At 32.3% G+C, this 14,529-nt stretch overlaps 1 protein-coding gene across 1 annotated transcript; it reads right to left on the bottom strand.

Moving 5' to 3' along the window:
- Window positions 1-6,422: 6,422 nt before the first annotated feature.
- Window positions 6,423-11,662, bottom strand: LOC114725255 (solute carrier family 40 member 2-like). The gene is made up of 9 exons (XM_028911743.1): window positions 11,580-11,662; window positions 10,989-11,130; window positions 10,282-10,432; window positions 9,110-9,306; window positions 8,526-9,005; window positions 7,978-8,149; window positions 7,314-7,451; window positions 7,102-7,212; window positions 6,423-6,672 (listed from the first exon to the last, which is right to left on the bottom strand). Exons 1-9 carry the CDS (start codon window positions 11,659-11,661, stop codon window positions 6,529-6,531), a joined length of 1,617 nt encoding a protein of 538 aa, XP_028767576.1. The 5' UTR covers window position 11,662; the 3' UTR covers window positions 6,423-6,528.
- Between the last annotated feature and the right edge of the window lie 2,867 nt (window positions 11,663-14,529).

Raw genomic sequence — 14,529 nt, forward strand, 5'->3', positions numbered from 1 at the left:
TAAATTTTCAAAAATACCCTTCATTTAACAGTAACGTCTTGTACTTTTTCTCTTCCCGTTAAATTATAATGGGTATTTTGAGGTAAGATTTATTGATATCGCACTCCTCTGCCTTTTAATGTAAAACATAATTGTTGAGTTAATCTTAGTCTAAAATGTAAATCCTATTTATCATATTTATTAATTTTTTAAACTATTTCTATTGATACTCTCTTAACCACAATCAAGTAAGAGAGGAAAAGATGATGTTAAGAAAGAGAATTAGGATATTTTAGTGTTATATTTTTTATAATTAACTAACATTCTAACTTTTTTTATCTAATTAAATTAGTTAAATAGATTTTATATGAAAATCGAAAGAAGTAGTATTTTTTACAAAATATTTTATATTATAAAACATAGCAGACTGAGTATTATAAAATTTAAAATTTATATAAAAAAAACTACATTGCATATTAAGATAATTATAAACCATATCCCTCATTTGTGAAATAATAATATGCAATGTTGGAGAGCTAAAATAGCTCTCGACAATTTTTCGTTAGTTTTTTTTTTCCCCTCTATCTTTAACTTGGGTGTAATAATTTTGTTTGAAATTTCATTTGTGTATTATAATTTCATTAATTTAAGTTATAATATGGTCTCCTAATTTGCAACTACAATAGCAACAAGAAAGTCAATTATTGATGTTAGGTCATGCTATAGGGAGTTAATAACTATCTTTGCTCTTTCTTACATCTAATGATCTTTTAATACTCCTCCGGTCCTAATTATAAGACCCAATTGACTTATTTGAGGAGATTAAGGAAGTAAGTTAAGTTGGTTATTTATAATAAATAAGTGTTGTTATTCCTAAAATATCCTTGCTAATTAAGTATATTGGCTAAAACTATCATTATTAGAAGGATTATCTTGAAAAAAAATGCATAAATATAAGAGAGAAAATGGATTGGGTCTTATAATTAGGACCAAATAAAAAATCAAATTGGATCTTATAATAAGGACCGGAGGAGTAATATTATACCATTAAATTCCATACTTGATAAGAACACCGCCCGCACCTCACCACAAAACACCAAAATAGCTGATTTTAGTATTTATGTGATCTTTTTTAATTATTATTTGTAAATCAAAATGTTATTTTGGGCAACTAATTTTTTTTTAAAACATTAATGATCTCTGACTCTTGGAATATAAAGCGTGAATCAGACACTTGTATAATTTTAGAACAAGATAATAAACCAAAGAATCAAAATGAAGTACACCATGTGTCATCATATGCCACAATTGATCACTAACGGATTATATTGTCCCCCCCCCCCCCCAATATTTTGGGGGCTTTCCTGAAATTTGCTACCTACTTGTGTGGTCAAAATGTAATTACACAAATTATATTTTATGCATAACATAATACTCCATCTGATTCCTATTATAGAATGCTTTCTAAGGAGGAATTCTTAGATACTCCCGGTGTACCACATCATATAAACACTGCCCAATAAAAATTCACCAACTCCATCAATGTCAGTCTACATGTCACCTGATGTGGCTATTTTTTAATTTAGGATAATTTATGAAAAAATTCTGCGACGCGTATTCTCTCTCCCATTTTTCAATGAACTTCTTTTAAATTTTTCTCTCTCATCTTTATTCTCACACGTCTCTCCCCCGTTATTCAGCCGATTCTCCCGCCCTTCTCTCCCCTCTTCTCTTTCATTACCTTCTAGGTTGCGTTTTATGACAACCCCAAACTCTTCATCAGAAAAACACTGGACGCAAGGTGTGGCGCTTTGGGCAGTGATTTTGGTAAGAGCGATAAAATCGAATCTACAAATTTCTCTAAGCAATTGATCATAGAAACCAGAGGAGTGGGTCGCAAATGAGCAGTGAAAAAACGCTGTGCTTTTGAAAAGAGCAATGTAGCGAGTGATCCAGAAAGTAGGAACAAACACAAGATGATTTCATACAGTCATATATACCTCTCTTTCTTTTCAACTTCCGTGGATATCTAGTTCTTTTTGTTGAAATTTTAAGATTTTCTATTAGAAATTTTTAAAGCCTCTCTAGCGCAATTTTGCTGCTGCTTAGTGTGTTGAAAGATGGAAGATGAAGGAAACTAGCTCACATGCTCTTTGAAGGTCATGAGCATAACAGAAGGCAAAAACCATAAGCAACGACTAATAGAAATGCAGAACACGAAGACACTAGAGGGTGGGTGGGGAAAAAATTAGCTTTTACTATATAATAGTGGGAAAGGAAGATGTGAAAAAGAAGTAAAATAGGTAAACCCTGATTTCTGGTTAAAATAGAACAAACAATGGCGGAAGGAAGAACAGAGAGATACAACAATGGGAGATGGAAGAATGAGGAGAGAAGAGATAGAACAAACCTAACGAAGAGTGACGAAAGAGAAGATAGAAAAAGGAGAGAGAGGAGAGTCAAATGAAAAATGGGCAAGTGACGGGGCATAATAATAAAGTGGAAAGAGAAAATTTTGACAGAAGTTTTCGGAAAATGGGAGAAAGAGTATGAGGGTGACAGAGTTTTTTTTTGATAAAATAGTCTTAATTAAAAAAATTGCCACATCAGGTGACATGTAGACTGACGTTCATGGAGTTGGTGCATTTTTATTGGGCAGTGTTTATATGATGTGGTGCACCGGGAGTATCTAAGAATTCCTCCTTTCTAAGAGGTATTCTTGATCATTTTTATAAGCCGTTTACTAGTTTTAATGAGCATTAAACATTTTTTCAATATACGGCTGTCTTCAGTGCAAGTAGTAAGATAATAGAAATTAATATAATGTTGGGGTTTAATATATTTTATAAAGATGATACTACCTTCGGTTCTAATTATAAGAGTTAGTTAATTAATTTGAGCAGATTAAGGAAAGAAGTTAAGTTAGTTATCTGTAATAAACAGGTACTATCTTTCCTAAAATATCTTTACTAATCAAGTGTATTGGCTAAAACTACCATTGTTAGAAGGACTTTCTTAGAATATAATGAATAAATTTGAGAGACAAAGTGGATTGAGTTTTATATTTTGAACCAAAATAAAAATCAAACAAGATCTTATATTAAGGACCAGAGGTAGTATTAAAAATAATTTGAATTTTATGATAAATTTAATATTTTTAATTGTTTTAATTAACATGTGTATATGTTTGTATTAGTTAGAAGTGACTTATATTTAGGATAATACGCATTAATTAATACTTCTTTCATGAAATTATTCCCTTAACTTTGATATTAAGACCCAAAAAAAAAAAAGAATACTCATGTATGTTGAGATCTCCAGTGTGTTGAGATCTTTTTGTTTTGTTTCAACTCAATTATTCACCACGTGGTTGCAGTATATTTATCATTTGTTATTAAAGTCTGTTTTTAACAAATTTTTAAATATGTGCTCAATCTGATTGACATCATAAATCAATCTATCCGTCTCTGACTATAATACACTTTTTTTTTTGGGTTGTAGAGTCCTTAATTATAAGGCTCGTTACAAAATTCTAAGGGTAACTAAAATATTTTTCCTAAAATACCCCCTCATAAACGATGGCCTCTAATTGAAGTCGCAAAAACAGAAATGTACTCCCTCCGTGACTAAATATAATATATTTTTATTTTATTTTTATGATATGTAGATCTTCCTAGATTCTTTTTCTTCCTGTTCTACTTAATTATTGTTAAGAAAATATCAATAGGTTTAATTTAGAAAAAATTAATAAGCATGTGAAATAGTTCTTATATATAAAACTAATATTAACTCTCAAATTAAGTCTTATATTAAAGACTGAATGGGTATTATATTCAGAAACAGAGAGAGTAACATTAGACGGCAAAATAGACGGGAATTAAATAATAAAAAAAAGAACTTTCATATGTTTAGACAAACTGGGTTTTATAATTAATTAGGAAGGTAGAAGTAGCTGAATATATATTTTCCCAATTGATATTCAAAAAATTTAAACAAAAAAAAAAACAGACTTATGTGTAATGTTATCATCATATACTTATAAGTGGTATTGAATTTGCGTTCCATATATAATGACTTTTCATATCATTGCGTTGTAAAGCTACTAGACGTTGACCATTTCTTTGGAGGTGTTGGCTTAGGTTATGAAGCACAATTAGCTTATTAATGAAACGGTGACGTGGACATTTTGTTAGGTAAGGGTGATTAATCACTTTGGTTAACACAAACCTTTCCGTAATGTACGCTTATGTGGTTTTCTCTTTCTAGATGCCAAAGCCAACAATTTTTGACCAACTTAAATTAATTATTAATACTTGTTAGGTACTAATGCACCTTAGTTATGACCTAATCTTCCATTTTCTTACTCACCCAAATAAAGCCACCCCCACCATTTGATTGCTTATAATTTTTTTTTTTTTTGGCCAACGATTGCTTATGAAATTTATATACTCTTCCGGTCCTTATTATAAGACCCCATTTGACTTTTTATTTGGTCCTAATTATAAGACCCTAATCCATTTTGTCTATTATATTTATGCATTTTTTTCCAAGATAATCCTTCTAATAATGATAGTTTTAACCAATATACTTAATTAGCAAGGATATTTTAGGAATGACAACACTTATTTATTGTAAATAACCAACTTAACTTACTTCATTAATCTCCTCAAATAAGTCAATTGGGTCTTATAATTAGGACCGGAGGAGTAATTGATAACTGGATTAGTAGATTCTCTGGCTAAGGTTAGAATATATATTTGAATAATTTGTTGTCAGCTTCTGACAATAAAAAAAATTATTGTGAATGAAAGCCGGTGTAGTTATTAGAGATAGAGTATTTATTTTACTTTTTAACAATGTATTTATTTGTATTTTATTTTATTTATTTGTCAAACTCTCCTCTTGATATTTATATATTGAATTTAAATATGTTTTTAGCCCTGTTTTATTGAAAACATCTGCGTAATTTTATTTGAAGACATTTAATATACGTTTATATATTTTTTTCAAGTATTTTTCATGAAATTTTGCAACTAAGAAAGATGAATAAGCTTCATGAAGAAGGTATTCATTTATATTATGATTTCATTCCCTTGTTCAAACAAATTTTATAGCTCAAATAACACCAAATATCCCCTCTAAGGTTTAGTTAAGCTTGAGATGCTAAATTCGAAGAGAATATAATGTGTCTTAGGTTATGACCAAAAAACAAATAGATTTCAAGCAACAACTAATCCAATATTACCTCCTCCTTCAGTCGTCAATATAAAAGCTTATTTACTAATTTAAGTATATTAAAAAGTTTGTTAAATTAATTATTTGTAATAAATGAATGTTATCTTTCTTAGAATACTCTTACTAAGCATGTGTATTAATTAAAATTACCATTTAATGTAATATTTAATACGTATAACTGTTACAATAATTACCACTATGTTCCTTATTATATGTTATTTGTACCCCAAAAGTTTGTTTCAAAATATAAGTCACTTGTAGTATAATTAATGATCTTTTTTCAATTTTATCCCTATTAATTTAATAAAAATTAATCAATTAAAGTCTGAAATAATGACTTCTCGAAACACGTCCCTCTCCCTCTCCATCTCTCTCTTTCAACTTTTCATTTCCTATACAGTACATCCTTCCCTCCCTCCTTCTCTCTCTCAACTTTTAATAAGGATAAATGTGAAAAAAACTGATTAATTTAATGTATTTCTTAGTTTGCGGAGTTGGGATACAAGTGACTTATAATAAGGAACAGAGTGGTATTTTAGAAAAAATAGATAAATATAAAATATAAAATAAATTGAGGTTTTATATTTAGAATTAAATCAAACATCAAACTAACTTTTATATTTAGTGCGTAAGAACAGTAATAGTTTAACGGATGTATAGATTCTGTAAAATCACTTTAAAATTTTGGCTCTTGAATAGCATTCTGATTTTGCTCAAAAAATAAGAAAAAAGAAAAGCATTCTGATTTTTCTTGTGTTGAGTACTGATTTTGTTGTCCTTTTCTCCATTATTTATCATGTTTTATTTTGATATTTAGATTCGAGGTGAGACCCATACGATTTCTTAGACAAATTAACGACTTAATTTTATTTAAATATTACTGTTTCTCTTAATTCCTAGTTTATGAAAATTTGTCAAAAGATCGGTCTTTCACCACAGCACAAGTTCACAACTGCGTAAGATATGTAGGATTCATTATCCGCCAATGGGAGAACTCATCGAACTCGACTATGACTCGCTAACTCGGTAAGTTTGATTGAGTCATTTTCTGGTTTGATCGAGTTCTTAGTAACACAAGCCTAATTATGAGTTAACTGAAGTGAGAGTTACCACAAATTCGATTGACTTGACGAGTTAACCAGCCGAGTGTGATATTAAAAATTAGTACTCTGCATCAAACACAAGACAATGCCTTTTCCATCTCAGAACTTCAACTATGCTTCAGTGAACAGAGATGTTATTTACAGCACAAAAGTGGCGTCAGGGCATTGTTACCTTCGACCAGTAGATATCATACATGCCTCTTCCCAAAACTTAAGCTGCGTTTACAGAATATTTAAAACCCAGAAATTTTTCAAAGTGAAATAAGTGTTTACGCACACGGTACACGTGGATGCAGTAGAGGAAAGCAGCTACTGTAACTGCCAGAAACGATAATACGATCAACTTCCAGAAGTCCTGAACCAAATGTACAGATAAAATAACATTATAAGCACATCTGTGAAATATCAGATACCTCAAGAAAAGCTCTAAGCTGTGAGTTTCATTTATATAATACTACCTCTGATTTTGAACATAAAACCTCGTTTGACTGTTATTTTAGTCTTAATTATAAGACTCCAATTTACTTTGTCTCTTATATTTATGCATTTTTTTCTAAGATAGTCCTTTTAATAATAGTAGTTCTAGCTAATGTACTTGATTAATAAGGATATTTTAGGAAAGACAACACCTATTTATTACAAATAACTAATTTAACTTATTTCTTTAATCTCTTCAAATTAGTCAACTAACTCTTATAATTAGGATTGGAGGTAGTACATAAAATGGGCTGGCCATGCATTTGAGTGTATTCCAGTGGCATCATTTTAGTACTAAGAACTTTACCTGTGGATTGGATATTACAATTCCCATAATATATGCCAATAAATCCATTGAAGACTGAAGTGAGCTCTGAACGCCTCCAACAACCAACCTATCGGACTCAGGAACAAGGTCCTAGTTGAGAAAATATAAGAATCAGACAAAGGGAAGAAATTTTATTTGTCCAAAGAAACAACGGAACTAAGTTGTGACAAATAGGGGTTTTATTTTCCTGCCTGCATTTGCTGAAGTACGGATAAGTCAAACATCCACAAGCCGAGCCTAGATACAGCCACTCCTCCCATTAGCACATATGCTGCTAGGACGCCATTTTGAATCCAAATTGAAGCAACACATGATAGCAGGCAAGTCCACTGCGTTTAAACAAGACATATAAGCCAGAAACTTATGGTAAGATGCAGCTTTTATAGATATTTGCTACCGAAATTAAGTAATTCAAAATGTTAGTTGAATTTAGTTAAAAACAATAAACGTGTAAGATATATATATTTTTTCCCAATTATATTCTTATTCGTAAAGAGAGTACATGAGAGACAATGAGTAAGAATTTATCATAAGGAAATTATAAGTAGCATATATTTAATGACGATAAAAGTGAAAAGAGGGGTTTAAATTCTAGATGGAAGATTTGTTTCTTATATCTAGGAACACCACTGTGAGAGATTATTTCTAATAAAAAGGGGACAGAGGAAGTAGCACATTAACTAATAAAAACAGTATGTGTATTTTTTTTTTTTTAAGGATTTATAGATGACAGACTCTTCAAAAAGGTTTCTCCTTCTTGTCTTGTAGATAAAGGAATTGAACATCAGCACCATACTAGGATCTAAGACAAGTAAAAAAAAACAAAAATGTTTAAAGCAATTTGTGAGTTTGTACCTGAGACCAGATAGACCAAAGTCCAGTTCTAATTGTGGATATATGAGATTGTAAAACTGGATACAAAACTGTTGCAGCTATTCCTATCACAGCACTGACTCCTCGTGCTATTCCAATAGCATATGCTGGTATGCCTTCCCATTCCAATGTAGCAGTCATCAAAGTCCCAAAACTGAAAAAATCAGTTGGAGCTTCATCAGTGCGGTTTCGGACCCAACTCATAGGAAAGAAATACAAGCACCTTAAGGTGCATTGAAACGAAACCTTCTGAATGATTCTCTCATAACTGTATAGTAAAATTGACTGACAAAGCCAAGACGATATACTTCGTGAAGTGGAAAACTAGATGTGCCTTGTGCACAACTGCACATGCCATTGAATCTGAGCTTAATCTCAGATACAGCCACTTGGACAGTTCTGAGTAGTGTTGTGTAATTATCACTACTACCCGTGACACATCACATAAAATTGTACTGTACAAACTTCTGAAGGGTTCAAAATACAAAACTCAGCCACACGCGAATATTATGCAGTTTGTAAGCTGTAACCTGAGCACAGTGAAAAATAGCAAAGCCAGAGCTATTCCAGGGAGGACAACTTCTTGCTGCAAGTACACTTTCCACACAGAAACATATGGGATCTCCAAAATCCAGTCAACAATTTTCTTCCTCTTGCTTTCTTTCAAATTTGAGGTCTCACCGGAATGAGAGAGCAAGCTGTCGCCCTCAAAAGAATAAGGTTCACTCTTTTCCTGATCACTCGGTGAAAATCTTGCCATCCTCCTGGCACTGCTTTGGCCTAAAGATGGAATCCCACAATACACAGATGTAAAAAGCCAATATTCCACCCAAACAGATATGGTATTCCAGAGTGCTAATGTTATGGCAGATGCTTTTAGTGATACAAAGCTTATTATGAACCCGGTTACCACAGGGGCAAGTAGTTTGCAAGTTAGATCAATGCGCCTTGTAACTGAATTCATCTGCGTCAGCAATTCCGGCGGCTGGCCTTCTGATATAACTACCAACCTGTAACATGCTTTCACGTATTTGACATTTAGGGGGAAAAAAGACAATTAGTTGATTTCATTCTAAGCAAATCTTTCCTCAGGAAAAAGCTTCAATAGTATTACCATTCTCTCTCGATCAAGATGGTGCCAGCAAGAGTTGAAAGCACACCAATGGCACCACAGATGTCAGTTATCACCGCCAGCAAAATGAAAACTGGGAAATTAGTGAACCTTAAAGAGGGGTAGACAAGCAATGCAACAACACTGATCCCAGCAATAATGAAAGAGATATTTTGCATCACCAACCACAGCTGCAAAACCTGCCAATGAAACAGCAAAATGCGAGTTACCTTACCAGCCCGTCATTCATTTCATTCGCATATGATCCAAATAAAAAAGATTAAAGGAAACTTCTGGAAAGCTGGAATGACTGAAGAATGTCAAGTAAAACATATACTTCATCACAAAATTTCGTTTATATCTCACTTTTTACAGGTGGGATTGGGACAATTTTGGCATTTCTTGTCAATGCATCCAAAAATATTCTAATCATTGAAATCTATGATGCTAAAAATAAAATGACAAAGGAAATTTTTTGACTGTGGTGTCCAGTGGTTATGTTCTTATTAGAGAGCTCAAAAGCAAAAGCATAAAAAATATACTTAAACAAGGACAAACGATTCAGCATATGATACTATTGACTAATCTAGATTTAAGTTCGGATAATTTTCAACTGGGGGAAGCTCTCCTAATATATATATATATTTTCATTTATAATTATAAGACTCACATTTGAAAGCCTATTTAAGAAGCGTTAAATTCTTTACCATCAAATTCGGCCGTCATTGGCTGCAAAACAAGCCCATATTTGTCATATTATCCTGGGTTAAGGTGCATCTTGCACCCCAAAGCATTTTCTTTGGTGCTGGAAAGGTATTTTGTGGTGTACCCAACACTCAAAATTAATTTTTGGTGCATCCAGCACCAAGGAAATGAAAAATATTTCTGGGTACTGGATGCACTTAAAAAATAATCTGGGATACTGGATGCACCACAAAATACTTTAGGGTGCTGGATGCACCTTAATCCTATTATCTTCAATGAAAAGTTCCCTGATTTTCTGTCAGAGTAACCTTTATTCTCCTATATGGAATATATGGAGATTTATAAATAAGTTGCCATATCAGTCTTTTCATTGATAACTTTCAAAATAAAAACTAATATGAATTGTGTCACACACCTTTATGTATGATTTAAATCAGAACGTTATTCACTTCCAAGATTGCTAAGCTCACCTGCACATATGTCAATTTATCCACCAATCTCCCTACAAGGGGGCCAAAAAATGCAGTGGAAGCAGATTCAATGGCACCATATAGTGCTGCGAAAAGTAACGAGTCTGGCCATATACTGATCATGTATAAACCAACAGAAAACTCCCACATTCTGCGCATAGAAATACTCTATCAATACCAAAAGTAAAAAACAGAGGAAGTTAAAAGAAGAAAAACGGTAACTACTTCACTGATATGCTATAGTTCCTGTACGTCCAAGACTCTTTATTTTGACTTGAGCTATCTTGTTCCACTCACAAACTCCTGATTTCTCCAGCATTTATTTGAATTTGTTCCTCTTGGGAATGGTGCAATGAAAATACTTTAAAAGAAAAGGCCTAGCCGCATAAAATCCTAAGAGTAAAAGATATTCAAATTCGTGCTAAAGTTGAAGACAGTCTAATACCAGAAAACAGAAGTGGGCAGGACGCGTTCCCCCATGAAAATAATTTGAAAAGAAGACAAAAAACAACTTTTGACCAAGGTTTCAATCTTTCTTTTTGGATAAAAGAAGAAGAGACAAATCTTGAGAAAAGATTTTTTCTTAGAAAAAAAAAATGAAACTTCTATGCATATGAAAGCCAAGATCCAGGACACATCAAAAAGGGTAATTAAATCAATGCACAACCTAGAAGAAAGCAACAAAAAGGTAGAGACTTGAGAAGAACCTGGCACCCCATCGGGCTAAAAAGTGGCCAACGTATAAATTAGTGATAATAGAAGATGGGTGTCCCTGCTCTTGCGAAATCAGTGGCTCTACGTTCTCTTCCATTTCAGTTTCTTCCGATTCCAAGCTTTTCTTAATCTTCACTGTGTTCAGAGAAATATACGGTTTCAATTTCTAGCATGATGCAGGGAAGAATCATGCAGTTTGGGGAAAAAAAATTTTGATGACACAGAAAATAATAATAATAATAATAATAACGATCATGACGATGCTGATAATAACACATGGCTAACTGGCAGTCGAAATCCAAGTGTCAAATTGTCTATTAGCGAGGAGAAAGAATAAAGAAAGGAGCGAGTCTGTGTACTGTTATTTTATCAAATGGATCCGAATTTGAGTCAAACTCAACCACGTAAACGTCAGATAGGAGTGTTTAATTGTTTAATTGTCTCTGAAAGCGAACGCAGACGGGAAAGCTCAAAAACAAGTGAACATCATCACGGTAAGGATTCAACTCCTACTTTACATGTAATTCTCATATCAAATTTGATCATCATCATTGGGACATAAAGAAGACTAGAGAACCACTGACCCTCCTTTAGCATGAAGCATTTTGATTCGGATGGATAAATTGCTGCTTCTGTTTCTCTCTCTTCCTGTGTGTATCCCTCCATTTCATTCCCAAAAAATGACTCTAGAAGAAGATGGAGTGTGAGCGTTGGTGAGATTGGGGAAGCCCTCCTCCTTATCTATATATACACACAAACATAGAAAATAAATTAATTTAGTTCGAATAATTTACAATTCTCTTGTAAAAAAAAATGTCCTTATATTCTGAAAAATTCAAACCTGTCCCTACTGTTTCTACCGTTTGCAAAGTTAATTCCTGTACTTCACAAATTATGGTTTAGCAGTTATTAATGTATGATGCGGCAAACAGAGCACTCCAAAAGGCAAAAAAACAAAAACTTTCTTTAACAAAATATTTGTTTCTTTGTTGTTGACGTCAACACCAAGGTTCTTTTGAGTTCTACTGGCCTCTATAATATATAATATAATTTAGATGGGTTGGATTTGATTATGATTTATGACCAAGGAGAGTCCTCTAATTGCGCCGAGAAACTTCTCGCTTGTTTTATTTCATTCACGTCAACTTTCTAATTGGATCTATTTGTTGCTCTATCATTTTAAAATAAAAAAATATAAGAAACACTACACAATCATTACTAAATTAATGTTCTTGGGTAGCCTCTAGTCGCTAGTGTTCCTTAGCAGCCTTAGGCCAATCATTATTTATTATTATTTTCTATATTTAATATAAAAACTACTTAAATAATTTAATTATGAGTCATTTGTAATAAATATGAATTAATTTTTTAAAAATATCTTTTTAATAATTTAAAGTATTTTTTAATCATGACTACCCTTAGTTGAAAATCTATTTAATAAATATAATCGACAAAAATATTTTAGAGAATAAATTATAAATTTGATAAATAAAGTAGATTAAGTTTATATATTTAAAGCCAATCTAATTCCCAAAAAATTCTTATATTAAGGACTAGAAATAGTAGTAGTTAATTACATAGTGACTTGGTGACATGATGTTTTTAGATAAGGGAAAATTACAATAAGGTCTCTAAAAAAATAATTTTTAAAAAATTTCAATAACAACCTAAACAATATGTAATGAAAAGTTTTAAAATAAAAAATGATAATTTTTAAAATTTGTTTTGTAATTTTTTTTTGGGACCTAACTGTAATTCTCTTTTTGGACATTCTATGCGGGTCATCTTCATAATTTGATCCCACATCTTCAAATGCAACTGATCCCAAACCTTCAAATGCAAAGGAAGGCAAAAGTTTAAGTGCCTGTTTGGTTCGATGCATTGCATTAGCATTCCCTATAGTCCTGATGCAATAGCCTCTTTCAAGCACTTGGTTGGCACATTTAGGTAGTAAAGAGGATTAGAAGATGCATCATTATTACTTCATATAAAGTAATAGAGATTACATTCATAATAGTAAAGAATGGGGATTACAACATGTTGTAATCCAAAAAAGACAATATTTGCCCTTGCCTTCTTCATCATCTTTGTTGACCACTACCAACCCTCCTCTACCAGTGGCCTTCCCTATGTTGAGGACACCCCTTCATCAAGCGAACAACTTCATCTTCCCTATTCACTTCGTCATCATGAGGATGAAAATGAAAAATGAACCAATGCTAACAAAAAGTTAAAACAAAAATATGAAAACAAAGATACAAGCAATCAAAATGCGACTGGAATAATTTTCACCTGAGATGATGAAGATGAGGCAGAGGAGGAAATCCTCATTGCCAAGAATCATGGGCTATGGTGGAAGTAGAAGAGAGGGATGGAGGTAGGGTTAGAACAAAAGGCAAAAGCATAACAGAGCATTAGGTGTAGTCGTGATGAGAATCTAGACGTCCAATGGTGAACGTAGATCTAATCTTGTGCAAGAAATATTGGCAGTGAGGAAGGTTGGTGAGACTTTAATCATCTAACAATGAAGCTAATAGGAGAGGGAGGGACGATGCACTTGGACGTGAAAGAAGTCAGGGGTGAGGATTTTTTTGGAAGGGGGATGGTTTTTGTTTCTAACTTGTGGGAGTGGTGATTCTACTCATGTGACGCACCTGGAATGAAAAGAACATGTGGGGTGAGGAATGATCGTTCTGGAAGAGAAAGGATGAAGATGAATGAAGGCCAACAATGATGAGTTAGTATTGTGCCAGTAGACGAGCAAGACGAAGGAAGCAGTAAATCAAAGAAAAATTTTATTTGTGTAAGGGCTTTTTTGTAATTTTGATTTTATTTGTATTTAATTAAATATAAATAATAAATTTAATTTTATCATTTTTAATATTGTATCAAACAACTTTACTGTAATTATCATTACATTACATTACATTCTCAATTATTACATTCCATTACATACCCATTGATCCCATGAACCAAACGGGCCATAAGATTATGAAACCCTAAATTAAATTTGTTAACAATATTTTAAATTCTTAATAACGTTATTGAATTTTGCAAATAACAACGCAATATTTTCTTTTTACAATTTTTATTCAAAATTTAAGTAATTTTAAGCTTTTTTTTTTAATGAAATTCTTCCGAGTTACTTTTCATAATAATTTTTATTATTGAGTGAAGATAATGTTTAATTATCTCACAAAAAGATACAGCCAAACAAAATTAAAACGCACACTTGTCTGATAAACCCCCTCATCATTTCTCCAAAAATGGTCTTCTATGTCTTACCAAACACAACTCTCGCTTTTCAATATCATTTAAAATGAACTAGTTCGTAATGAAGTATAAGACGAAGTTTCACGCTGAATGATAAACATTTGGTGGAAACATTTGCTATGGCCGCCGAATTTTTTTCAAACATTTCATGTGAGTTGGATAAGTTATTTTTTGGTGTTGATGTGCAAATATGAGATTGTTCACACAACTAAAAAAAAACAAAAGGACTGCCAAGAAACTGACACTTTGGTGGATCTTCCA

This window comes from Neltuma alba, unplaced genomic scaffold (assembly GCF_004799145.2).
Source record: "Neltuma alba isolate B1F8T4 unplaced genomic scaffold, ASM479914v2 tig00012235_pilon, whole genome shotgun sequence".
NCBI classification, from domain to species: domain Eukaryota; kingdom Viridiplantae; phylum Streptophyta; class Magnoliopsida; order Fabales; family Fabaceae; genus Neltuma; species Neltuma alba.

Coding starts and splice junctions, on each gene's coding strand:
- LOC114725255 (XM_028911743.1), bottom strand. CDS start 11,661: ATGGAGGGATACACACAGGAAGAGAGAGAAACAGAAGCAGCAATTTAT. Junction 8,150..8,525: donor CTATTTTTCACTGTGCTCAG/GTTACAGCTTAC, acceptor TGATTTTTTCAG/TTTTGGGACTTTGATGACTG. Junction 7,452..7,977: donor TTTGGTCTATCTGGTCTCAG/GTACAAACTCAC, acceptor GTTTAAACGCAG/TGGACTTGCCTGCTATCATG.